This window comes from Papilio polytes, unplaced genomic scaffold (genome assembly GCF_000836215.1).
Source record: "Papilio polytes unplaced genomic scaffold, Ppol_1.0 DF824047.1, whole genome shotgun sequence".
NCBI classification, from domain to species: Eukaryota; Metazoa; Arthropoda; class Insecta; order Lepidoptera; family Papilionidae; genus Papilio; species Papilio polytes.
The window spans coordinates 3,371,985-3,399,565 of record NW_013525157.1 but is presented as its reverse complement, the minus strand read 5'-3'; the positions used below and the strand labels follow the sequence as shown (position 1 = coordinate 3,399,565).

Genomic DNA, 27,581 nt, shown 5'->3' with positions numbered 1-27,581 from the left:
TTCAATAAAGACATTGATAAGATTTGTATAGTCATTACAATTGTCTGTTCATCATCGCTTGCATTCGTCTATTTAAGTTGTCTATTCAATAAGTAAAGATGTTTCATTGTATCGTCAGGTGCTGTGATAATGGGTATCGGGTCGCTCGTGTTCGTGGTGCCACACTTCATAGCCGAGGCAAACAGCGAGATGATGGCCAATAACAAATCAGACGACAACATCTGTCGGCTGCCGCGCGCTCTCGAACAGGACATGGGCGGCCTCGGCCGGCTGTCGCAGGGACTGCCGCCCGCTAACCTCAGACCTGACAACTGTATTAAGGTGACGAATTACGTCGAACAATCGATATTGGACGCAGAGTCCCTTACATCATTCTGTGAACATATATGCTTTTGTAAAACTAGAGCAGGGGTGGCGAACCACTGGCACATGTGCCATAAACTACGTGATAATTTGGGCATGTCAATAATAAAAAAAAAATAACGAAAAAATGATGTGGGTGAACCATGGAAATGACGTAATAATCGCAGTCAAAAATATTTTATAGAACGTCTAAGACCGCATTAAATATTTCTTTTTAAAAATGGGATTTTGATGCTCGCCACCTCTGAAACAGAGTGTACCATCTGTTAATTTCGCCACTTAAAATTACAAGTGGACGAAGTTAAGCACCAATTTAGTTATTGCAAAAAAAAAAGTTTCCTATGGAATGGCCTATAATCCAATTGCATAAAATTAATTACCGTCACCGCATTCTACGCCTTTTCATCGATTTTCAACATAACAATTAAAAATATCAAATTAAAACAGTGCAATGAAATGTATAATAAAGAACATCGCTGCAGCGGCCAAATCAATTTTAAATGCTGACGCCGCATTGTAATAGTGCGGGGACTGTTGCGGTATTCCCCAAAACGTCGCGCATACAAAACCACTTTCATTTGCAATGCTAATGATTGTTTGTTAAAAAATATTAACGACACGTTAGAATCAATACAAAAAAAAGTAAATAGCTTTAATTTTAATACACTTTAACTGTAACGAATGTTTTATTTAACTTAGTGTCTCCATCAATTAAGTCTATACTTCTGTACTAATGTTATAAAGAGAAAAGATTTGTATTTTTGTAGGTATTGAAATAACTCAAAAAGTACTGGGCCATTTTTTTCAATTCAATAATTGTTACACCATTAAAATGCTACGTTATCACGTTATCAGGGAGTAACATAGGCTATATTTTTTTCACGCGGACAAAATCACGAGCAAAATCATAAATGTGAAGGCTAAATAATTAATTGTATTTTAGCTCTCTGTCTTTTTATTGTGTTACAATAGTATTGTATTCCATGCAGAGTTCTCCTAGCACATTCATGCCGGTGATGGTGTTCGTGGTGGCGCAGCTGCTGCTGGGCTGCGGCGGCTCGCCGCTGCTCACGCTCGGCACCACATACGTCGACGACCACGTGCGCCCGGAGTCCTCCAGCATGTATATCGGTAAGCGCCTATATACGGAATATACGGATTTTCACTAATATTTTATAACCACCATATCTCACTTACACTATACAAACATGTATCACTATACAAACGAAGACACCGCATTAAATGTTTTGTCAGTCTTTTGTTTTATAGTTTATACTAGATTTTTCCCGCGACTCCGTCCGTAAAAAAACATAGAGTATAGTCTGGAAGAACACATAGACTACTCAGATTTGTTTTTATAAATCTCACGCGAACGAAGTCGCGGGCGAAAGCTAGTAAAAACTAAAAATAGAAATAATGTAACTCCTCGGTAACCCTTTCCAGAAATTACTCTTTGTAAAGGCGGAAATTCGTTTAAATAATCAGATTTCCTTATTAATAGTGAGGCAGCAATTTTTGGCTCAAATAGTCAAAATTTTATAAGGGTAATAGTAATCCAATGTCCTTGATCGACCTTCCCGCGTACCGTGCGGTGCGTCGCCGCCATAAAGCGCACGGCACAGGTCGCCGACCCACGTCGTGCTTACAGGTTTTTTCCCATACAACAACCGTATATTTAACATACTAACCATAAATATCACTGCAATGTTTTTCAATAGTAACATAATTGACTAAAAATAAAAAAAAAAACACCAATTCAAAATGTATTCAAAACTTTATTGGTATACTTTTGGATGATTTTTCAATTTTTGAATACTTTTTTAAAAAAATAGTTATGCTCCATATTCTTATACTAATTAAAATAAAAGAGACAATAAAACTTTTACATAAGCTATTACAAAACAATCTGCGTTTAGCAGATAAACGGTACAATAACGTATAACGGTTCCAATGAATTCGCGTTACGAAACACGTTTGCCTTTATTACTGACATGTCCGGCCAAAAATACGATAAAAACGCAACGTGCATGTGTACCTATGTAATTTTTTTCAACAGTATTCAACGGATGTGATAGTTCTAGACTGAAACCTAGTGTGTTAGTACATTCAACCGGGACTAAACCCAGTGTCATTTGTTTAAAAGTAGTATCCTCTAGTAGTGTCATTAGGATAGTTAATACAGTACACAGCCGGTGTGTGCAGAGCGGATGCGAGCCTCGTAACTACACCCCGGTTTACCCTTGACCCCCCACCGCCCTTGCCTCGCATCTCACACCCCTCTCACCTGTCACAGCTGACACTTTCCGCTTCATTCTGCCTACCGCTATTTAGATGTTTTTGCAGACATTATTATATCGTTGGTCTAGTTCAATTTAACAGTTTGAAATAAAAGAATGTTCGTGTTTTTACAAGTAATTATTTCGACTTACAACGTATGACGCCATTACATTCCAACATTAATTTCCTTGAACTTATCAAGAAACGTAGTATTCTTAAAGAATATCAAAGTCAAATGTCATTACACAACATAAAAGGTCTTTTGAATTTTCTGAACAAGGAGAATTAATGAACTCTAGAATTCTCTTAAAGCAAGAAACCTTTCTAAATGCGAGGTAGCGAGAGTTTTGTAATAAGGATGTCCTGTAGGGCGCTCCACAGGTGCGGTTTGAGCTCGAGAGCCTCTCGCGCCCTCTTGATTCACCCCACGAGACTTTCACTTTGCGTCCTATTTTTTGAAGATGCCAATACGAAATGGCCACTTCATTCTTATAGATTTGCGGCGATACACTCACCTACCTTGTTACCGTTAGATTTCGCTGACTAAAGTACAAAATATTGTTAACTCTGTCGTTCTCTTTGAAGAATTAGAGATGGCACTATGTATTTGTACAGGTGTTTCGACAATTCAAAACCATGATTATGACATCATGACTTTATGTGGTTACGTAATATTTCGTTATGATGTTATATTTTGTTTTGAATTGCCCAACATTAACTGCACTATTATGCAATCACAAGTTCGATTATATGAGATGCTATATGAACGACGCGGCGACGACTGCAAAGGGTTTTCACTTTGTTGCCATACAAATCAGAACTTCGTAAAGGAAAATTAGCTAACACCAAGCTTCAAAACTAACCGAAATCTAAATGACAATGATTCATAAACAAAAATCAACCAAAAAAGTGGGACCTACCTGCCAGCACTACCTTTCGGATAAAAAAAGAATTATCACTAGCGGCGGAGTTATGCCGTAACACACATAAAAAAACATACAGACGAATTGAGTACCTCCTTCTTTTGGGAAGTCGGTCAAAAAACAGTCTATCAAACATAGAGTTAGCACAAATACCATATCAAAGTGTAAAATTAGTATAATTTTTAATGAATCCTTTTTATTAACAAGCCTACTTTCGATTTCGCAAACCCAATGTCGAGATACTAATCTTTAATTCATAATTAAATCAAAACTAGTTTCCTTTTGCCGTAACTAGTTACGTAAGCGTTCATAAGATTTCCTTTTCCATAGAAGGTGTATCAAAGTGTTATAAATTAGCATCTATCACGCGATCTTGGCTAATGTTAAATCGGAGAGTTTAAAATAGAGCAGAATGTCGTGGAAGTACTGAGTGACCTACATTAGACCCGCAATGTCTGCCGGGCTAGCGCTACCAGTTGCCGCATGCAGACATTTTTCTTCACTATCGCTTTTTAATTTTACCACTTATGTAATTCGTGAAATCAAAAATGTCCTCTTTGGAATCAGTTATCTATCGCCAAACTGTTTGGTCTCGCTTTAATTCCTATGACCTTATATGGAGGTGTGCACATTACTTCATTTTTAGTTGTGCAACTACAAAATCGTCAATCGCACAACAGTTGTGTGATAGTTTAGTCAAATGTTCGGACCCGCTCTCAATAAGAAAGTGGTCATTTATTTGAAAAGTTCCTTTTAGAGATTAGTACTAAAGTAATTATGTTATTGCAGGCTGCATGTACAGCATGGCGGCGTTCGGGCCCGTGTTAGGATTCCTGCTTGGCGCCTACTTACTCTCTTTTCATATGGACTCATTTTCCGGCACTATTATATCCATTGGTAAGTTTAAAACTTCGTTGTATCAACACTTTGTTAAGCAACATTTTTAAAAAGTTAATAAATGTGTATTCGATATAAACAAACGGCCCCAAGTACTTTCCAACCTTTAAAGATTTAATGCGCGCTTCGTAAGTTAATGTCTTGGAAAAATGTAAACAATTAGCTTCTTTTAACATCTTCGTCGCAGTTTTTCCGTTGGTTTTAACGACCCAATTATACTAATGGTATAATTTCGTCCATGAATATAAAATCTGTTTGTGATATTTTTTTTTCTTTACCGTTAAAACCGTTATTTCTACGTATACAATGACGTGAAATATTTAATTTTAACTTTCCAGATCCCGGAGACCACCGGTGGGTAGGCATGTGGTGGGGCGGATTCCTGCTCTGCGGGCTGCTATTAATTTTAGTCGCTATCCCTTTCTTCTCCTTCCCGAAAGTGCTTGTGCGAGAAAAGGAGAAAATACGTTTGGTAGAAAAGGCCGCGGCCGCCAGCGGCTCGGCAACTAAACCACCTTCGAAGCCACAGACTGATATTAAGGACACGGGATACGGGAAAGATATTAAAGGTAATCACATCAGATAGATTGTTCAAGTTTTTTTTATCTTATTTTACTGTTATCAGTATTGACCCGTTTACCAATAGACAGGAATATGTGGAAATTTTTAGAGGAGTCTTTTGTCGGTAGACAATCTTTTCCACACAAACAATCAGTTGTTGATAGTTCAAACGAAAAATTGTAATTTATTTATTAGATAAATTTAGTTTTTTTTTAGTATCTAGGCATGTATTATTAACTGTAAATCGATTGAAAAGCAATAAAGGCTATTTTATTTACTGTTATCAAGTCAATAATAATAATTACGTCAATCATCGTCGCTATTTTTGACCGAATTCTATCAATTTAGCTGTATATTGATTTTATTTAGAAAAAACTGCCAGGATATTATGTAATATTCCATTGGATGTGATGTATGTATGTGTGGCGAGCAGACATCCCGGTGTCGATGTGGCGGCTGCTGAAGAACCCGGTGTACGTGGTGACGTGCCTGGGCGCCTGCATGGAGCTCATGATCGTCTCCGGCTTCGTCGTCTTCCTGCCCAAGTACCTCGAGACGCAGTTCAGCCTCGGCAAGAGCCAGGCCAGCGTCTTCACCGGTACGTACACGACACAAACTACTCACTAACCTAATAAAAACCAATCATACTAATATTATAAATGCGAAAGTTTAGATGGATGGATGTTTGTTAGAGTTTGTAGAGTAGACGGCTGAACGGATTTCGATGAAATTTGGTATAGATGCAGAGAATAGTCTGGAAGAACACATAGGCTACTCGCTTTTGTTTATTTTTTAATTCCCCGCGGATGGAGTCGCGGGCGAAAGCTAGTAAGATAATAAATGTCAAAGTTTGGATGGATGGATGTTTGTTACTACGTATGTGGTAAACGGCTAAATAAATAAACACATGCAAGAGCATAACCTAAAAAACACAGCATACTTATTACGATTTTTTTTTCGTCGATCGTGATATTAAAATCTAAACCCATTAATAACAATTCTTTTGTTATATTGAAGGTTCGATAGCGATCCCCGGAGCGTGTATCGGCATCTTCATGGGCGGGTGTCTGCTGAAGCGGCTGGAGCTGCGGCCCAAGGGCGCCGTGCAGTTCGTGCTCATCTCCAACACCATCTGCCTCTCCTGCTACGCTCTGCTCTTCTTCCTCGGCTGCGACAACATCAAGATGGCCGGCACCACCATACCGTATACCAACAACAGGTAATACTAGAAATAACATATTTTACAGTACTCGAATCGATATTTCCAACGTTTCATCACATAAAAACACGAAGTATTATAATTGAGGTATTATCAATTAAAGTATAACAATGTTTGTTTTCAGTAACTTGGAGCCATTCAAAGTGAATCTGACGGCGGCGTGCAACTTCAACTGCCTCTGCACGGAGACCGACATGGAGCCCGTCTGCGGCAACAACGGCCTCACGTACTTCTCGCCCTGCCACGCCGGCTGCGCCGCGTTCTCCTCGCGCTCCAACTTCACCAACTGCGCCTGTCAGTACAACACAACGCAACACAACACAACACAACACAACACAACACAACATGACACAACACAACAACAACACAACAACAACACAGCACAACACAACACGCCATAACAACAGAAATAACAATAAACACATATCTACAAAAAAAACTAAATTTATATTCTACATAGTAAAAGCATTAATCAATCTCATAGTGAATATATCACATACTAAATTTACTCTAAAGAAATAATACCGCGCTCAGAGATGTAACTTGATCACCATTAATGGACTTTGAAGCAGTGAATTCAAACCGTAAATCATTTTTTCGTTTTAAATACCCTAAATTGAAACGGGTAGTAAATTGAACATAGATCAAGGGAAAAATAAAGAAAAAATAATTTAAATAATCCATTGGGTGTGGAAGAGAAGACTGGTGTATGAATGCATCATCATGCATTTAAGGGTTAAAAATCTATGTTTATTGTGTAGGCGTGCACGAGAACAGCCGCGAGGCAGCGCGTGGCGCGGCGGGCGCGGTGGGCGGCGCGGGCGGCGCGGCGCTGGTGGGCGGGGCCTCCGCGGCGGCGCTGACGGCGCAGTTCGGCGACGTGACGGTGGTGCCGGTGGCGACGGCGGGCGCCTGCAACCCGCCCTGCACCACCATCTTCCCCTTCCTAGTGCTGCTCTTCTTCATGACCTTCGTCGTCGCTGTCACCCAGATGCCGCTGCTCATGATCGTACTCAGGTACACATAATTCACTTATATACACTAGCTGTTGCCATCGACTTCATCGGTGTCCGACGTGTCCCTTGAGAACCAGACATTTTTCGGGGATCAACCTTATCCCATGTGTACACCACTTTTATATCTGTCGTTGTTTTATATTTGTCTCAAATTTTAATAAGATGTGCAGAATTATCGAGTATACATTAAAATACAAAATTTATCCATCCCACGGGAACCGTAACTATTTCCGGGATATACTCTACTTTTGTGCCGAATTTCATGAAGATCCGGTCAGCCGTTTAGGCTACAAACTCTAACAAACATCCATCTGTCTGAACTCTCGCATTTATAATATTAGTATGAAGCATGATTTATCATCGGTTTCAGCAGTAAAAATAAAAGATTAATCAATCTAATGTTGAATGTTGTTTAGGTCTGTGAGCGAGGAGGAGCGCTCGTTCGCTCTGGGCATGCAGTTCGTGATCTTCCGTCTGTTCGGGTACATCCCGGCGCCCATCGTGTTCGGCAACCTCATAGACTCCACCTGCCTGCTGTGGAAGCAGTCCTGCGGCGGGGAGAAGGGCGGCCGCTGTCTGCTCTACGACATCGAACAGTTCCGATACAGGTGCCCTAATAATTTTATTGCTTACATGACATTTAAAACCCAATTTGAATTATTGTTTTCATTTGTTTAAAACCACAGTACAATACCATCTAGCGACCAAACAGTTATACGACATAAACATTTAATTAACAAAAAATATTTCTTTTAATGTTTTCATGTTTGTTATTTAGTGAACAATTTTTAAACGTTTCAGGTACGTCGGTTTATGCGGTGGTATAAAGATCGTGGCGCTGGGCATATTCCTGGCGGACTGGTGGCTGGTGCGCAGGCGCCGGCACCTCGAGACCACGGCGCCGCTCGACCCGCAGAAGGACATAGCGGGCTCCATCATCAGTCTCGACAAATGTTCGTATTTATTTTAATTATTGTTCAAATCGTCAATACGCTTTTTATATAAATATACAAGTACATTATACAGTATAGCATAAAACCTGGTAAATTTTTTTCATTCATTAAATCTAATTTTCAGTATTCGAGGAGCTGCCGTCGGCGGAGAACACGAGCGGGTTTCGGTCCGGCGTCACCTCGGGCCACAGCTCCACCACCAGCACGCCGCTGGAGCCCCCCGCCGCCCAGGGCGCCGCGCACGCCCCGCACGCCCCCCACGCCGCCGGCGACGAGCCCCGCCCGCCCGTGCGCCGCACTGACTCGCAGCACTCCCACCACTCGCACCACTCACACCACGGCAAGACGTCGCGCGTGCTGGTCGCCTCGCGCCATCTCCGCAACGACTCCAAGACCATCCAGCTGGAGCCGCGCGCGCGCCACCACTCGGGCGAGGCGGCGCGCTCGCACTCGCGACACAACTCGCGCGACCTCAGCCTCGACCAGCTCAAGCAGCTCGCCATCAAGAGCATGGAGAGCCTCGACCTCACCGTGCTGCCGCTCGCCAAGCCGCCCGACGACGAGACCAAGCGGCTGATAGAGGGCGGCGGCGTGCTGCGCCATCGCCGCACCGGCTCCCGCGACCTCAAGCCCGCGGACTCGCGCCACAAGCGCACCTCCAGCCACCACATCACCATGGAGCCCGGCGACCTCGCGCTGCACATGCACAAGGGCCGCAGCGTCGACCAGCTCACGCCGACCCCCGCCTCGCCCGCGCTCGCCGCCCACAGCCCCGGCCACGAGCCGCGCGCGTGAGCCTCGCCGACTGTGCCGCGGTCATAAAGTGATACATCTCAAGGATTTCACGTACATTTTTGAATCCTTGATTCTAGCAAATGTTACATATTTGAAGAAGACGAGACTTCTTAGTGAAATTAAATCAATATTAGTTCACAGTGCTGCAAATATTCTAATTAACGAGAAATGTTTTAAGTGCACTGCAGTGTGGTGGATAGAAGAAATAATTTATCATTAAGTTGTTACGAGACCTTATTTTAGCTCGACACGTTCTTATTGCACATAAAAATTGTTAAAAAAATGTTGGATATGTATGTAAATTACTTCGTCTATTTCACCGACACCGCTGACCGCAAGTGATTTCGAATCATATCTTTAAATTAGGCTACTTTAACGCTTACACTAAATGAGAGAAGCTCGCTTAACACAGCCCTAAGTGTAGATTATAAATTAACACATAAATGTTGAGTGTAGCAAATTTGATTTGAATAACAGGAAACATTTTAAAATGACAAGAGACTGTTATAGTATAAATACATCACATCCTTTAGCAGTATTTCTGCTTCTAATAAGGCTTCATAAACTAAAATTAACAAGTCCACATAATATAGAATAGTTAATCTTTTGCTATTGCATAAATGGGTCAGTTTAATCAGAGAAATATTTTATGAGCAAAATAACTGGGTTACCTATCTTATTTCCTCCCCTCTTCAAAATCTATGTTGACTACACCCTTATTCACACAAAATAATTTATCTCTAAATTATTGTTATGCAAAACTATCAGCTTATGTACAAAAAAAACTAAAGGATCTGTCTATGTTTATACTTAACAATGTCAACTAATAACAGACCATAAAATTGTGAGCAATAGCAATAACTGATTTTACTGTAATTTGTAAGTGTGAATAGATGCAATCATCACAATTAGTCTTCATTTAGATTTGTTATTAGTAAAATCTTAGATATAACTAATACAATTTTTTAATTAAACCTAAGGCTTTCAAATGTTACATAAGCCTAATTAGCCTTAAAATAAATAGAATCTTACTTACCGTCAATACTGATTGGCTCATCCACCTTTAAGAATTTTATTTTTCTAACAGTTGTTTCAAATCAATAATATTTATGTTAATACTTGTTTGAGATGTTGTGAATTTTTTAATTATTACTTAATTTTGACATGGCAACATCTTTAACATTCAAGCAAATGTGATTTGATGTTTTATTTAAATCTTTTGGTTCCGAGAAGGGGTATAAAAGCAAATTCTGCTCAGTTTAAAAAAATAAACTTACTGCATTTGCTTTTATGTGTCAATTCTAAAAATATAAAAATGATAATAACTATATAAAAACACCATAAAACTGTGGTACAGTTTTAAATCAAGACTGAGCCATTGGTTGACCAAAAGATGCTAGGGGAGGAATGAATGTTATCTTTATTGATTACAAAATTTTCGGTTTCTTTAACAAAACTGTATAGAATTTAATCTGTAAATTTGTTTAAGTCAATATTAACACAGAATCTCAGATAGGAAATATTATTTCTTGTGAAATTTTTGTTGTGAACTTGAATTTGTAAAGGTGCAATTAAATTAATTTTGTCTGTGATCTCAAAGTGTATTGAGTTAAAGAATATTGTGAATATTGTCTGATCACAGTCATAGTATTACAACTAAGTCCTCGCAAACTGATAACATCACCTTTTATTAATAAGATGTATTCAATTTGATTTATTCCATTGTCTTGCATTGTGTTGATTTATGTTTGTGGTACATAGCAATTAAACCAACATTTTTATAATTTCCTGTTGGAAACTCATTAGAACAGTTGGTTTCTATACACATTTTGTTGGTTTTTGAATGATTTTTAGTGTACATTTATTTTGACATTGTTTGCATTATGTTCATTTTTTTTTGTATTTATTATCTGAACCTAAATGTATGTTTTTGTATAATTTTGTGAAATTTGATTTAAAGAAAATTTACTTCAATTTTAGTTTTGTAAAACTTGTCAAAATGTCAATTTGTGGGCTGCTGTTTGTATGAATTAAGAACTCAATTACTATTACAGTAGAAATATTTTTTTAGTACTGAATTAATATTTTAAAGCAATATATTTATCACAAATTTAAAAGACAAGGGAAGCAGCGATGTAAATTGTCATATATTTGTTAAGAGAGAAATAGTTTGATATGAAGAGAGTGTTTTATCTAAAAATGCCTTATTACAATAGGTCTTAAGACTTGATACTGACTTAGCTGTATTTGTTGTTGTCTCACACCAGTGATGGTGATAGCAACAACTCTCTAAACTAATTTGTTGCATTTAGTGATTAATAAAATTGCATACTTATTTTAAAACATTTTTATTTTCAACTAATTTCCATCCTCATCATATCTTAGTTATGGCTGTTGAGCTTTGCAAATCTCAATAGCTTCATCCAGGTCACCTTTTAAAAGTAAAAATATATTAACAATGCATAGCAAAAATATTAAAAAAAGAAACATATATCTGATGTTGATATCCACATTTTTGTAGTCTGTTAAAAATTCATGTCAACATTCATACATATATGCCTTTGATTATGTTCTTACAATAGTTACAAACCAATGTGCCTTGTTTTAACTGCCAAATTATGTGCATGAATAAATACCTCTTCTTTAGACTAATTCTTCATGTTTTCTATGACTGTTGCTATACTATATTTAACTCTAATTACAATAATTACAAAATTAACAACACACTACATACTAGAGTTGATCAATAACTACAAAACTACTTTTTCATAAATTTACAGGACCACTATTCAATCTAACTCACCACACTCTGCAATGACAACTTTCTTAGAGGGTGTACCATTCCGAGACCCTAGTTTTTCCATCTTCTTAACAACATCCATTCCCTCAACTACAGATCCAAATACAACATGCTTGCGGTCCAACCATGGTGTGGCTACAGTCGTAATAAAGAACTGGGATCCATTTGTGTTTGGTCCTGCATTAGCCATAGACAACATACCAGGGCCGGTGTGCCTTAGTTTAAAGTTTTCATCCATAAATGTACGACCATAAATAGATTTCCCACCAGTACCATTATGGTTCGTGAAATCACCTCCTTGACACATAAAGTCGGGAATTATTCTATGGAATGATGAACCTTTATAGCCAAATCCTTTTTCACCTGTACACAAAGCTCTAAAGTTTTCAGCTGTTTTAGGTACTTCATCAGCATTCAGTTTCATAACAATACGCCCAAGAGGCTCTCCATCGGCAGTTACATCAAAGTAAACTTTTTTTTCTTGTTGAGTTGAGGCAAAACGTAGAGCTGCAGCGGAATAAAGTGCACCATTGATAAAGGTGCGACGTATTACTGACGATAATGCCATTGTAGGAATCTGAAACGAAATTTTTAACGTGATTGTATAACCTACCTTATTAATGATTCCACCATTGGTAGAAATATAGTACAAACGGCTCAAATACATTGGTGCGTTGGTGACTATGGTAATTAGGTGTGTGTGTAAATACAATTAAGTTTTGTTGCATAAATACAAATATGTTATAACCTATAATAATAAAGGCTCAATGTAAAATCCAACCTGTCGATAGCGAAAAATTAGATTTTTATGGAGTTTTACTCCACAAAAATTGTCTGGGACTATAACAACGATTTTCTTACAGTGAGTTGATCATTACATTAATTATTTTCTTAGTAAATTGGGACCATATTTTTATAAAGGTTAGGTACAGAACCAAAGGAACTAACTCGTTAATTACAAAGAAGAGAATACCTATTGAAAATTCTCACCTTCAGCCTGTCCTGTAATTAGCTCTCCGTTTCCTTACTCCTTTCGTTTCCAAAATGCCTCTTTCTCTTTCACTTTTTCAAATATAGTCCCAGTTCCAGAGCCGGCCTGACAATGTCACAGAACGATAAGTCAAAAACTTTTTTCCAATATTTGAATGTTTGACCATCCTGGTGTCAGAATGGAATCAGAAAGTCTGCAACAATAAAATGGTCACAAATTAGACGAATCATGAATTCATGAGACTATTGTTAATTGTTAACTTTTTATGCTTTCGTGGAATTTTAAAGTCAACTGAAAAAATTAGGCTTTCATTACATGGCAACATAATATGACTTGTCAATTGTTTAATTGTCGATTGTCGATGTAAAAAAAAACGGATTTTTTAGGTTAGAGTTAAAAAGTACTCTGAAAATATTTAATTTAAGCTTAAAACTCAAATTAGTAAAATATCTTTCCAATACAGTCCTAGTCCTTACCGATTTTTATTGATTAACAAGATGTTATATCTGGATAACGTTTTGAAATAAATTAAAATATTTTAATAGCTTTACATGTAAACAAATTACATTGTTTAAATAAAAGAATACCTTTGAGAATTTACAATGCAGTGCATTAAATCATTAATTTCAAGTATACGGCAGTACCAGGTGTCTCCTATTCTTTATAAGCGGGTAATATCTGTTGCAAAATGGAAAACTCCTATAAGATTTTATACTGCACATGATGACGACTCGGGTAACATTTAATATTTCTTATACTATTTTAGAAATTCCTTTTCCTTTCATTTTATATAATTTGTGTTTCTGTGTCAATAGTTTAATTATCTATGTGCAACAACTTTTAATTGTATTTTTCATAAATCAGGCACCGCAAAATTTCCCAAACTAAAATAAATGGTTTTTAACAAAAATTAATTAAACCTATCAACATTATGTTATGTTTCAGAAATAATTAATGAATTGTGCAAAGGTGATTTAGATTTAGAAAAAAAACTAAAAATCTTAATGTTGGAAGTGGAAGTAATGCGTCAAGATGGTCGTCCTGCACCAAGTTTACTGCAAAAACATCACTGGGAACATCTACTTACTCTTGCAAGCAGAAACCAAAGGTCCAGCTATCTATTATATCTATGGAAAACAGAAATTGCAAAACAAAATGAAAAGGTAATTTATTTAGTGAGAAAAGACTCGTATTTTGTATATATTGAAATAACTCAAAAATTACTGGACCAACTTCTAAAAATAATTTATTAAAAAGATATTTTATGAGTAACATAGGCTATTTATGTTTTTTTATTATTTTTCACATCAAATTTGTTTCCCTTAAATTCAGTTATATACCTAGCTGAATGTAGGAACAACCTATTATATCGAGAAATTTTTTAATACATAACTTTATAGGCAAAGAAAGAAGCAAGAAGAAAAGAGATGGCATTAAAAACTGACGAAGTAGTAGAGAAGGAGTTTCCAGATGACCTTATATATGGCATCAAACATCAAACTTTGTTTCTGCGAATTCGTGATCAGTCAATTAACCAGTATGATAATTATAGGTAAGGTATGTTAATCAAGAATAATACCTATAATTTCAGTATAGAATTGGAACATTGTTTGAATCAAAAATGTATAGACATGGGCTTTACCTGTTACTCTAGGAGGGAATAAAAAAATATCATGAATGACTATGGTAATAAATGCTGCGCCGCGTCAATAAACCTAGCCTAGATCATCGGCTGGCAACACCCTAAGATAAAGTCATCATAACATCAGTTACTAACAAACTTAATATAAACAATAGAGCTTTTTGTCTCGTTTAACTTTTACAATGTGTTTTCCAGGGCACTTCAAGCAATGATGTGGGGTCAACCAATTGTTATAGATTGCTCTTATGAACAGAACATGGTTTGGCGCGAAGCTGTTAATGCAGCCAAACAAATGACCTTTGTATTTGGTGATAACAGAATACATAAAGAGCCATTCAATATTCACATGTGTAATGTAGATTTAGAGGGCCATTTCATGAAACAGTTACGTAAAAATATACCATCATTAGAAGAGCCATGGTTTCCTCTAAATATTCACACTAAGAGTTATTTAGATATTTTCCCGAAGCAAAAGCTGGTATATCTGACACCACACTGCAGGGAGGAACTGACAACATTTGATCATGACACTGTTTATATTATTGGATGTATGGTGGATAAGGTAAGCTGTTTATATTCAGGATTCTATAGATCAAATAATTTCATATGACATAACTAAATTATATTTCAGATAAACACAGAACCACTTTCACTAGCCAGAGCAAAACGAGATGGATTGAAGATGGCGAAATTACCCTTGGACAGGTACATGGAGTGGGCGCCCGGCGCAACTAAAAGTTTGAACATAAATCACATGGTCCCTATTCTATTGGATTTAAAACTATCAGGTGACTGGGATCACGCGTTACGTCATATTCCAAGAAGAAAGCTCATGGAAACAAAAATAATGGCCATGCAAAAAAAGTTTATGAACAGTCCCCTAGCCAAAGAAGATACATATAAGAAATTTAATACAATCAGAGACAATAGAATACAAGCATTCAGGAAAAAGCGAGTGAAATCCAAACAATATTTGTTTGATGATGATAGTATTTAAATAAAAGTTCAATTATTATTTTTATTTTTATTTCTCGTTAAATCTTAGTAAATAAACATATTTCATAATATTTGCAAAAGAAATCCCTAAACAATAAATGTTTAACCTAGATTTGTACAATATCAAATTATACTTTTTTTTATTAACAATTTAGGTATGTACAACAAACTTAGGTATTAAAAATGTCGCTAATAAAAGTTACAACTAGCGAAGATTGATGAGTTGTAAATGTTCCATGATAAACATTGATGATGTAAAATGTGATGTTGACACTGCCATCCTAAAATATGTGCTAAGATAAAAATAAAACTATAATAATTATTAGATATTTGCCTCAAATTTACTAAAATTTGAACTAAACCAATGTATTTCATTGATTGCTTTTTACGTAATCTTAAAAAAAAAGAAAACATTAATGTTATTTAAAATCATTACGCACAATTTTATGTGTGATTATTTTTCACAAAACATGTATATCTACAATCTTCATTCATCTAGTGACTCACATCCATACATTCTACCTACAATTGCACACGATATTACTCTAAATATGCCTTGCATATTTAAATTTTCCTATGTGCTATATACTCTATATAACATGCATTTTATGTATAAAATAAAACAAAATAGTCAACGTTAAAATTAAGAAAGAAAAACCGTTTTAGATTCCGTTATAGATCTAACATGATCTGCTGTAAGGCGGTATGCAAAACGCACTCCCAAAGTATATACTTTCATATCAACACAATCCAACCTTGAAAATGATTAATTACGAATTATTAACATGATTTCTTATTGTGCAAATTATATGCAAACTAATTGTTATGTACTCGGTGTATTTATAGAGATGTGCGTTAATGTTAATGTTATTTATGTTAGAATGTTGTATAAATGCAAATAGGGAAAATATTGTACTTATGGTGGAATTTCGGAAAAAACGTGGTAAAGTGTTGCCAGTTGCAAATATTATCTGAACAAATGTCTGCTGAAAGCAGTCAGCCAGAACTAGCCTATTTTTATATTCTTAAAATAACAGGAGATCGAATTATGTGTGTCACACTCCGAGTTGTCAGATCAGGGGTAGCAAAGCATGGTTGCTTAAAGTTGATGTAAACCTTTTAGGTCAGGGGTCGTAAACCTTAAGTCACCAAGTGACCTAATTTATTTCTAAAGCAAAAATTAAATTTAACAGGCACTAAAACCTAATATAACTTTTTTAGTTTCTATATTTGTTTTACTTTAGTCTTTTAAAACTTTGGATTAATACAAAAATATTTTTATCGATTTTAAATCCGACCCGAAGTTATATCATTTTCACTCGGGGTCAAGAATAGTTGCCGACCCCTGTTTCATGTCATGAAAGGGCATCTAGGTTAGCAGTTTGCATTGTCAATTTAGTGTGTAATCACTAGATTTGTGTTGATACGCATGTCGATTCGGCATGTGTGAGATGTTGCGGGCGCTACGCCGGGGGCAGTTGGCGCATGTCGATGTCCGCGGGCGCGGGTACGGGCGCGGGGGCCGGGGCGGGGGTGCGCTGCTTGATGGAGGCGAGGATCTCTTGGAGGTTGGAGGGCAGCGCGATGTCGGCCAGCGGCACCGCGCCCGCCCCGCTCACCACGCTCCCGGCGCCGCCCTCCGCATCCGGCGGCGTCATCGGGCGCGACGGAGAATATGCTTCCTCCTAAACAGACATCAATTATTATTACAAATTACACTTATGAAACGCAACTAAGAAAATAAAAATGATACATACCGAAGGATCTAATATAGATGAATCCGCCTGGGCCATCTTCAAGATCTGCTGCTTCTGTTCCTCAATCTGTCTGTTGAGCTCCTCCATCTTGTTGCGCAGCGAGGTGGCGGCGGGCGCGGAGCCGCTGCTCGTTGACGAGCCCGGGCTGTACGCCTCCTCGTCGTCCGCAGACGCTGTCATATTATTTGACAATTAGGCACAAAATAAAATTGAACAAAACACAGCTCGCACAATATTTAAGTCGAATGCGACATTTTTTTTTTAAATCAGATTAAGTAGCCAGAAAATATCCTATCACTGCAATTTGCAGAACTATTACAGATCTAAATTAAAACTCATACGAAAGTTTAATTACCCAAGGTGGCTGCGATTTTGTCTTTAACCGATGTGGAGAGCGCGGGCGAGGTGTAGGAGGGCAGCGGCAGCGCGCGCCGCTTGGGCGAGCTGGGCGGCGTGAAGCCGCGCCCGCCCACCGGCGGCGTGTACGACCGCTTGCGCGACTCGCCTCTCACCTACATACACATACATAACAAAATTAACATTTTATTTTACCTGAATGTTTACTGTCAAAATACTTGTACAAAAACATATTGTTATCTTGCTCACTTCATTTTAAAGGACAAAAATAATAATGTTCGTTTACAGGTCTTTGTCAATTGAAAATTATGATTACAAATGCACCGATATTACCTAAACATACGTTGTAAACAAATTAAAAAACACGTAAATTGAATAAATATGACTAATAAGGCAAAGATTTTGCAAAAAAAAAAAACAATTTAATTATTCAAAGCAAATCAAACAAGCTGCAAAATAAATTATCGGTTGGCATTATCATATAAGCGATCATTTGATTAATCACGCGCCATCTTTATTCAGGGGTAAAGAAACTGTGATTAACACTGGCATGTTATTAAAACTTTTTCAAATCTACACTTATAAAACTCACACGTCACACTTGCGATAAAAGTTTATACTATCGATTATGACACAGACATTAATTTTAATCAATAAAAAATATATTGATAGGTTATGGGCTTCTTCCTGTTAGTAGAACTAGTGGTTGACAACTTTAAGTTAGAATTGCGTAATAATTATGGTTTCTCTAAATACCCACATCAGATAGATACAATCGTGATATTTAATTATACTAATGTAGTTAGCTAGACAATGCTAATTAAATGTTTTGACGTGAATCGTCATTGTTTATATAGTTAGAGACCTATTTTATTCAAACACGTGTAATAGAAAAATTCACGAAGTAACTGAGATGAAATTTCTGGTGGGGGGAATTTTAAATTGATGCTAATTTAACTGAGATATTAAGATGTAAAAGTTGAGATTAACACAGTAAGGTTTAATGAATTCATAACATTTAGTTATTTTATCTACGTTACGTAAATAAAGCGTAAATGGCCCATAAAATAATTTTCTCTTGCTGAAGGTTTTAGATTACATATAAGCTTTTAATTTTAATACCTAATAAATTTTTTTTCGTTTATTTATACATTGTAAAACTAACTTAACAAATTTAATGTGCGTGGTTAAAAAATCATACTTTTGTAAGGGACAAAGGGATTAGGAAAAAGAAACATTTAATATTAAAATTAAATAACTGCTTCTGTAACTTCGATTCTTACAATATATAACTATAACAGATATTAACAATACAATATATAATTTTACAATTAACTTAATTAAATAAACAGCATTGTGAAAATAACTTTATTAACCTACAATAAATTATATTTTATATATATTTTATTAACAGTGATATTACATATTTTACATACTAAATGCATTCTTGTAATGGCGGGCTTAATACTAACGGAAAATAAGGTAAACTTAACAAGTAACATTTTATTTACAAGCTTAGATTCGACCCGTCGAACTAACCTTAGCGGGAATGATTTCTTTGAGAACATTTGTGTGTATTCGTTTTTTCCTCTGTCGTATGACTATGGCGATGAGCAGATGCGTCTTGACGTCGAGCGGCGCGCCGTCCAGCGGCAGCAGCACGCCGGGCAGCGCCGCGTTGGCCGACAGCGGCACGATGTACAGGTCCTTCACCGTCGCCGTGTTCGACACCTTCACCACGCCCAGTCTGCAATGCAACATTTACAAACTTACCTCGCCGACTCCGCCCGAGTAGCCTATGTGTTCCAGACTGTACTCTACATCTGTACTAAATTTCATCGAAATCCGTTCAGCCGTTAACGCTACAAACTCTTACAAACATCCAATACATCTAAACTTTCGCATTTATAATATTAGTATAACTAGTTGTTGCGACTTCGTCCGCATCTAATTTAAAAAAAAAAAAAAACAACAGTCTGTTTTAGTTAAGTAATTTAACTCTTAAACTTTCTAATGGTGACAGAATTTATAAAATCGGCGCTATATTTTACGTAAATCAAATACTTTAGTAAACTTTCAAATTTATAAGATGAAGTAAGATGAATTTCCATTGATGAAAAAAACTGTATAAATAATCTATGTTTTTTTGTGTTAGAGGCAGATATAGGGACAACATACCTATTCCGACTACTAAGATAACTGTATAACGCTATATATTGCATTTTTTCTTCATCATTGGCGGCTTGCAATCGCAAAATGACGATGTCTTTGTTGCCGGCTCGTTTCATTTTCAAAATGTAGTCCCAAACCGTATCCGGGTTTATTCTGCCGACGACATCCAACTCCGCAGACAGATCCTCTTCTAAATCCATAGCATTGCCTGAAACCTGATGTTATATCATTTAATATATGAATAAATAAAGTGATACATAAAGATTGTAATTTATTTAATTAATGATTGTTTACCTCATGTGCTGCGACATAAAATCTAGCGACATCCACCATATTGATGCAGCCGTTCCAAACAATCGGTGCTGAACTTTCCACAGTGCTGCTCGGCTCCTGATCGCTCTCTACTTCTGTAATAAAAATGTAAAAAAAAGAATAATTTTTGTAAATGTTACATCACTGACTACACCAAAATAATATTTACCCGGTGCTTTATCTTGTTTTGGCAAGTACGTGTCTGTTGGCATTATGCTGGTGTTGATTGAGAAAGACTTTGACGGATCGTAGTCGACTTCACTATAATTAGTTATTTCATTTTTATAATCGTCATAAACATCTTCTCTGGACTTTCGTAAATCTTCCTCGGAGAACGCAGATGTTATCATTGGTTCATGCGGGTCGTATTCCGGGTGAGTTTCTTTTAGCATTGCCGATTTCGGTCTTTCTGCTGAATCTGAATCTGTTGAACTAAAAAGAAAAATTTATTAATACTAATTTACAGTATTACTTATGCTAATGATTGAGATAACTTACTCATTTTTGCTCTTGTATGTATTCTCTTGAGATTTGGATCTATGTTTGACCTTGTCTTCAGTGCTCTGCCTGTGTTTGGACCGTGAGCGTCGCCTGGAGGAGTCTCTGGAGCGTGAGCGTCGCCGCGAGCGTCCCGAGGAGCGTGAGCGATCGCGTTCTCGCGACGTCGATTTCACGCTATCTTTAGATCTCCTCTTAGATTTCAATCTAGATCGCGATCTATACTTCGAAGTCTCGTTGGTATCGGCTTTATCTTTACTGAAGTCTGTTCTCGATCGTGATCGTGAGCGAGATTTCCTGTCGGATCGCCTCCTTCGTTCTTCCTTTTCCTTCCTGGTAGATTTCCTGCGAGACGATCGTGATTTTCTACTATCCAAATCTTTCTTAGATTCACGTTTACTCTTAGAATGGCTCGTTAGTCCATTCTCTTTGTCCTTCTTTTTACTGCTGCCATACTTTTTACCTGATTTGTGACCGACTGATTCAGATTTCTTTGGCCTAGAAGAAATATTGTTATAGTTAAAAACGAAACATTAGTAATATGACTAAATTAAATCATGTAAACATATGTGATGAACAAACTCACGTGTCCTTAGCATCTTGTGCAGCTGGCTCATTGCCCATGGAGTCATTGAGAGCTGACACAACATCCTCCACTGGAACATTGGGATCTAACTCTGTTGATACTGACTCTTTAGTTTCCATTACCTGAAAAAAAAAACTTTTTTTATTTAGTACTCAATTTTTAAATTACTGGCTAGTTTTCTATTTCCAATTTACCTGTTACGATATAAAACATATGTTTCTAAAACTTACCTCTTCTCCTTTATGTGTTTTGAGTACATACGTTTTGTTTGCAGCTAAAAGATCTAATTCAGATTTCTTTATTAATTCGAGTGAATGCTTAACTTCCTTATCTCTCCATTGCGCCAGTTCTTGGCTGGCTAATTCTTCTGGAGATAATCTTACCTGAAATGGACATTATTTATTACAATAAAATAAGTTCAGCTGAAGAAATGTTAATAAATTAAAAATATACATACCAACTGTTCAGGGGTTATTGTACGATCACATATTTTCTGCCAGAGTGATAAATTTTTCCTGTCTTTAATATTGAACATTAGCGATCTGTATTTGGCTTTATATTTCATACCAACATCGCGGAACAGTTCGTGCAATTCAAACTCGGTATCAATTGCAAATTGTAGAATTTCTTCCTCAGTAAATTTGGGACCTTTAGTCTCCGCCATTCGGATGCTCATCTGCTCTTGCAGAGCCTTCTTTACATTGTCTCTGATAGGTTCCGCTGAAGTCAATTTCATTTTGGGTTCCGGGACGTCCTTCCTCCGCGGCGTCGGCGGTGTAACTGATGGAGCCTACAATGATTTCATTATCGTGAGCGCGCCAAACTCATGTAATCAATGTGTAAACATATCAAGGTCATTATACTATTAAATTTGTGTGTGTCAATAAATTCAAGCCCTTATACAGAAAAGGTGCAAAATTAGTGATATCAATGTTTTTAGATACATCAAAATAATTAATATAAACTTTACACTAAATCACACATCACAAATAATAACTGTGTAGTTCGAAGAAATATATATTTATTTATATTGAGCGTTATCAATTGAAGTGAAGAGATTGATTTATAGCTTTGATTAGAGATGAATGAAGTATTTGTTTCGTCAAATAGACATAACATTTGTAGTGGATTTCCTATAACTTTAGTAAACTAAAAATAGAATTATGGAATATTTGATCCCCAAACTACAGGTTATAAAACTTCTTAAAGATTGTGTTGTTTTCAACACAATATGACATCATAAGACTATGATGTGTAATCAAAACCCTGACGTAATTCTTAAGACTTTAAGTTCATTTTACTATGCACAATAGACACAACACATGAATACTAAGTGACTAATCTTACGCAGTGGAATATTTGTGTTCGAAGCTTAATCTAAAATTTAATGTCTGCTTCAAGTGATGCATTTATATTAGTGTAATAAAAAAGATCTTTTTTAGCTTCCCTACTTAGTTGTCATATTTTAAAATACTTAGGGCTTGTCCCACAATTCTTGTAAATCGTCATATAAGAATCCAACATATAAAACATGCGATGGAAGTATCGTATTTTGGTACTCTGACAGTGATGTCACTATTAAGCTTTTAGAGCCACTATCAGCCAGTGGTAGGACAGGCCCTAAATAAATAAGATTATTAACACAGCCATTAATTAAGTATAACATAAAAAGATAACTGTTGGTTTTAGTTGGTAGAAACCCATATAACCATGTCTTGCATTTTTACAAATAAAATTGAAGTAACAATGTTTGTCTCTGAGTGTTTGCTCACATTTGTATGATCAAAATTGCATGCAGTCTTCAAAAATAGAATTGTATCGAAATCTCATAAAAGTAATTAGCTGTTGTGTACATTTATATAAATAAATTAATTCATAAAGAGAGAAACAAAATAGTCTTAAATGCGCTCTTAAATGTTGATAACTATAATAATTGGACAAAACATACCTTTTCTTGAGACGACTGGGACCTGTTAGAAGTGCGTACAGTCTTTCGAGCTTCACTAGTCCTGGTAGCGGGGGCGTTGTGGGACTTTGGAGTGTCAAATATCTGTGGTGGAGTTATAGGCTTGGGTGTTGCTAAAAATTTAGTTTGCAACGGTTTAGCTTCCTCTTTCGGTGTAACTGGCTTGATTGAAATTTTTTCCTTGTAATCATGTGGACCTTGTTTTAATATTTCACTCTGTTTCTTAGGTAATTTCTCAAAGTTCAATGTTGTTTGAATTTTATTTGATTCACCGGCTGACTTCTTACGTGATGGATTCGGTTTAATAGTGCTGAGTGTGCCGGGACGTACTACTTCGAATGTTGGATTCTTTTGCAACCATAACTTCAGATTTTCTGCAGTCGGAGCATTTGGTCCTGCTAGTAATCTTCCCGACTTTCGTTCGTATACAATAACCTTGAAAATGTTAAAGTGAATATATTTTCTTTTAAACGGAAAAATGTATCGAAAATTACATGAATTTGAATTTACATACTTAACAAATACGTTAAACCCTCAAACATTTATATCTATAGTTCTTTTTACAGAATATTTAATTTAAAGAAGAGTCTAATGAGTTACTTTGTCTTAGACTCTAAAATTTTTTATGTTCAAGTAAATGTTTGAGAATAGAAAACATACCCTCGACTCTGCTTTTAATTTTTCTGGTCCAATATCATCTGTTTTCGACTGTCCTTGAGTGCCTAAGGAATCTTGTGCATGTTTCAGTATGCAAGCATCGCTGCAGTAAATACTGCTCGCGCGCGCCGACTTCTTGCACACGATGCAGTTCGTCTTAGACCCGGTGTCTTTGGGCAGTATTGAAGACGCTAGTGATCTTGTTTCGTGACTTTCGACATTTTTTGCAGCTGCAGCAGCCTAGAAATAAATTATTACATCAGTTATTACATTTCTACTAAAGGTGGCTGTTAATTTAAGTCATAAAATATATACATAAATTTATTTTAAACTAAAAGTATAAAAAGGAAAGATCTGTATTTTTGTATATATTGAAATAACTCAATAAACTACTGGGCCGATTTCAAAAATTTTTCCACTGTTGAAAAATTACTGTAACATAGGCATATTTTCTATTTATTCTTAATTGACGCGGGCGAAGTTGCGAGCAACTGTTACTAAAACACAAAAGTTACCTTATTAGTTTTAGTTTTAATGCTTTTAACACAATTTGGACATCTCCATTCAATGCCTTGGTCCTCCATTTGTTGGCCCATCGCCTTTGTAATGTTGACACACTTGCCATGGAACCAATCTTGGCAACTGTCACAGCAGATCATGAAGCGGTTGTTGTGTGGCTGCTTACAAATACACCATAGCCTGAAATATTACATAAATGTCAATTATTATATATTAAATTATCTTAGATTTAAAAAAAAATATTTAATTTGCATATTAAGTACCTATTAGGATCATCTTCAGAGTTTAAGCTTTCTTGAGATTCAGCAGAAGGTTCTTCAACCGGTGGTACTGTTTCCTGCTTTCTTGCACTTAATTTTCTATTAACATATTGTTTTGAAACATGTTGGAGCACTGGTTCGGGGGTTTGTATAACTGGAGACAGTGGTGCAGCCATTACTGGAGTGCCCACATTAGATCCCGTAGACTCCACTTGACTTTTCCGTTTAGAAGCTCTTGTGGCTGGTGCCTCTATTGGTGGTAGAGTAATAACACGTCCATCCCTTCTCACAATCTCAATTGGATCCTTTTTAGGGACCATTGTTTTCATTGTTTTAGACATTTGTAAAGAAGCCATTGAAGCTGGAGAATGTTGAGGTAAGGTTGATGGGACCAAAGGTTGCATTTTAGATAATGTATCAACTTTACCAAGAACTTGTTTGTCAATAACTTCCTGTAGATTCTCCGAGCTTTCCACTAATTGTGCAACATGCATCAATACATCTTCTGGTAAACCTTCTTCTATTGGCTGTAGATCAGACAGAACCAATGAAGGTAACAAAGGCTCGGCCAAACCTGGGCTTACATTTGAAGGTATGTTTGGTTGGATTTTCATTGGTGTTGTTGTGTCTTGCAGAATTTGTGCTAGACTCATATCATCCAACTGTGGGATAGCATCAAAAGTCTTACCAGGTTTATCCGTGGGAATCTTATTACTTTGCTTTATATATGTTTTCTGTGCCACTGGTGGTTTAAGCTTATCTGAAATATCATTCTTAGGATCCACACCTTTTGTATCATGTATCTCTGGTGATTTTAAAGACATGTTTAATTTTTTATTCATTGGCACTGAATCTTTTTCTGGTTTAGATACAATTTTAGTGTCTGTGGATACCCTTCTGATAACATCTGGAGTTGAGAATAGTGAAGTCATATCAGAGAGCAGAGCAGTCACATGAGCTGGGGTTTTCTTTTCCTTTTTAACAACTTTTTGTACTTGTTTAGATACTACTTTGCTCTGATCACTAAATGGCCCAGAGGTGACTGATGATAGAAGGCTTTCTTTATTTGGAGTCATTGGTGAATCAATTTCTTTCTTTTCAAACATAGCATTCTTTTGTTGAATCTTTTCTCTTATATCTCTTCGAACTATACTCCTGTTAGCTTTAGGTTTTGGAGTTTTAACATCTAGTTTTGTTTCCTTTAAGGACATTGAAGTCTTTAAAATCCTTGGTTTCATTTTAGGTTTCTTTAACTTCATAGACAATGATCTGTCCTTAGTATCTTTATAGTCAGAATCTGAGTCTCTGTCAGGAGCACTCTCACTTGATGAACTGACTGATGATGAATCACTGTTTTCATCATGTTTTTTCTCCACTTCTGCCTTCTTTTCAACTTCAAGTTGCTTTGATTTAGTAAAGACAGGTAGAGGTTTATGTAAAAGGTCATTACCCTTCAATATCACAGATGCTTCTGCTGGGTTTAAGATTATCTTTTTACCTTTAGGAATGATCTGCTGTTCCAAGATTGTGATCTTTTTATTACTTTGAACTGGTTTTGGTGGTGGTGTGTGTGTTATTTCAATAACAGGATCCTCAAAACCAATAAATGTTTCATTTCCTTGTGGCAATACTTGGCTTGGTGATGTAAGTGATGTGTAACAGTGGTCATTTTGGAATCCCACTAAACTATTTTCCCTTGTTTCTATCCTTAAGGATTGTAACATTTCAGCACCACTATCTGTAATGCAGAATTACACAAAAAAGGGATAAACCAGTAATCAGTCAATAGTTTTTAAGCTTTACAAATAACTTTAAAAGTTAATCAAGTAAACATTTATGTTCTTAAATCACTAAATTATTTCACTAACAGTAAAAACTATCCTTACCATACTTGATAATGCTGTTGGGTTCATCATAATAGCTGTCCACAGACAGTGTGACATGTGGTATCTTATCATCTTCATTTTCAGAATCAGTGGCATCATCAGGTCGGCCTTCATGGCCAACCCGGACCACACTTATACCAGCACTCTGTGATCCATCAGTCCCTAAAATATTTGATACATTTATTAAATATACATGTCGAAAAAATTATACAAGTGACTTAGATATCAGGATAATATATGACAACCTGCAATATGTATTTTCTTAATTTCTTTTTAACTTTTAAATAATGATAGGAACTATAATAGAACAAATACAATAGAATGCTTTAATATCTGGTAGGTCAATATTTTGATCAAATCACACCTACTTTTTTAAAAAATGCTGTACTACTGAATTGTTTACAAACAAAAATATACCATTAAACATTCCTAACCTAACCACTTGTTATAGTTACCTAAAACTTAAGATATTATGTTGCACAACTAACTTTTACATTACCACTACAAAATAGGCTATTAAATAAAACTTATCTGCATCATTAATTTTCCGTATATTACTATAAATTTTCCTTTAGATGCGATTTGTAAAGTATTAGCAGTTTTATTGTTTAATACACAAATCAAAATATAACATGCATTTAACCGTTTTATACAAACCAAAAATAGAAAAAGAACCAACCCATGAGAGTACCCAATAAGTTTTGATCCACAGACAGAGATCCATCCTTGTTGACAATAACAACAACTGAACTATCAGATTTAGATGAAGGTCCATTGAGATCTGTATAGTTAGTTATTACGGTATTGGCCATTTTACTTAAGAAATTGTGCCACAATATATTTAAAACTCCTCTATTTTTAGCCACTTAGAACACAAGCACCGCGTCTAACTATAAACACGCAGGACGCCATTTTGAAATCCAACAAGCTGCAAAAAGGCGCCGATTGTAGTCCTCTCCAATAGCGTCAGTACAAGTTGGTTTAGATTATTTAAAAAACGATAAATAATATTAAGTAAGATAATTTGATAAGAATTCGATCATTAATAACTTGTTTTAAATATTTAAAACGCGAATAAAACAAAACACATAATACCGACGTTCAACGTTGACGTGAATGACACAAAGTTGCCAGTTCCAGTTTCTTGATTTCTTGCATGAAAGTAAGACAGACAGCTT

The 27,581-nt window shown here is 36.3% G+C and overlaps 4 protein-coding genes across 5 annotated transcripts in view; 2 read left to right on the top strand and 2 right to left on the bottom strand.

The window, feature by feature from the left end:
- Positions 1–9,924, top strand: part of LOC106100571 (solute carrier organic anion transporter family member 5A1) — a 44,293-nt gene extending 34,369 nt beyond the window's left edge. The window contains exons 7-17 of the mRNA XM_013279462.1: positions 119–321; positions 1,353–1,494; positions 4,353–4,460; positions 4,799–5,029; positions 5,455–5,619; positions 6,039–6,240; positions 6,365–6,534; positions 7,002–7,257; positions 7,673–7,864; positions 8,058–8,209; positions 8,334–9,924. Coding sequence (XP_013134916.1) covers positions 119–321; positions 1,353–1,494; positions 4,353–4,460; positions 4,799–5,029; positions 5,455–5,619; positions 6,039–6,240; positions 6,365–6,534; positions 7,002–7,257; positions 7,673–7,864; positions 8,058–8,209; positions 8,334–9,004 — 2,492 coding nt within the window. The 3' untranslated portion in view covers positions 9,005–9,924. The remainder of the gene's footprint in view (positions 1–118; positions 322–1,352; positions 1,495–4,352; positions 4,461–4,798; positions 5,030–5,454; positions 5,620–6,038; positions 6,241–6,364; positions 6,535–7,001; positions 7,258–7,672; positions 7,865–8,057; positions 8,210–8,333) is intronic.
- Positions 9,925–11,336: 1,412 nt separating this feature from the next.
- LOC106100570 (peptidyl-prolyl cis-trans isomerase-like) lies at positions 11,337–13,004 on the bottom strand. Of its 2 annotated transcripts, none has more exons than XM_013279460.1 (3): positions 12,795–13,004; positions 11,808–12,381; positions 11,337–11,436 (listed from the first exon to the last, which is right to left on the bottom strand). In XM_013279460.1, exons 2-3 carry the CDS (start codon positions 12,370–12,372, stop codon positions 11,390–11,392), a joined length of 612 nt encoding a protein of 203 aa, XP_013134914.1. In that variant the 5' UTR covers positions 12,373–12,381; positions 12,795–13,004; the 3' UTR covers positions 11,337–11,389. The 2 variants fall into 2 exon arrangements, with proteins under 2 accessions (XP_013134914.1, XP_013134915.1); XM_013279461.1 differs by lacking the exon at positions 12,795–13,004 and adding an exon at positions 12,586–12,736.
- A 139-nt stretch (positions 13,005–13,143) lies between these two features.
- LOC106100462 (mitochondrial ribonuclease P protein 1 homolog) lies at positions 13,144–15,452 on the top strand. The gene is made up of 5 exons (XM_013279325.1): positions 13,144–13,530; positions 13,741–13,958; positions 14,196–14,347; positions 14,633–14,999; positions 15,069–15,452. The coding sequence occupies exons 1-5, from the start codon at positions 13,398–13,400 to the stop codon at positions 15,432–15,434; spliced, it is 1,236 nt and encodes a 411-aa protein (XP_013134779.1). The 5' UTR covers positions 13,144–13,397; the 3' UTR covers positions 15,435–15,452.
- A 63-nt stretch (positions 15,453–15,515) lies between these two features.
- Positions 15,516–27,529, bottom strand: LOC106100600 (death-inducer obliterator 1). The gene is made up of 17 exons (XM_013279522.1): positions 27,083–27,529; positions 26,404–26,565; positions 24,521–26,255; positions 24,254–24,437; positions 23,742–23,978; positions 23,064–23,516; positions 21,573–21,905; positions 21,346–21,498; positions 21,116–21,237; positions 20,530–21,027; positions 20,201–20,463; positions 20,014–20,126; positions 19,726–19,934; positions 19,087–19,294; positions 17,546–17,702; positions 17,191–17,363; positions 15,516–17,118 (listed from the first exon to the last, which is right to left on the bottom strand). The coding sequence occupies exons 1-17, from the start codon at positions 27,213–27,215 to the stop codon at positions 16,897–16,899; spliced, it is 5,355 nt and encodes a 1,784-aa protein (XP_013134976.1). The 5' UTR covers positions 27,216–27,529; the 3' UTR covers positions 15,516–16,896.
- Positions 27,530–27,581: the final 52 nt, after the last annotated feature.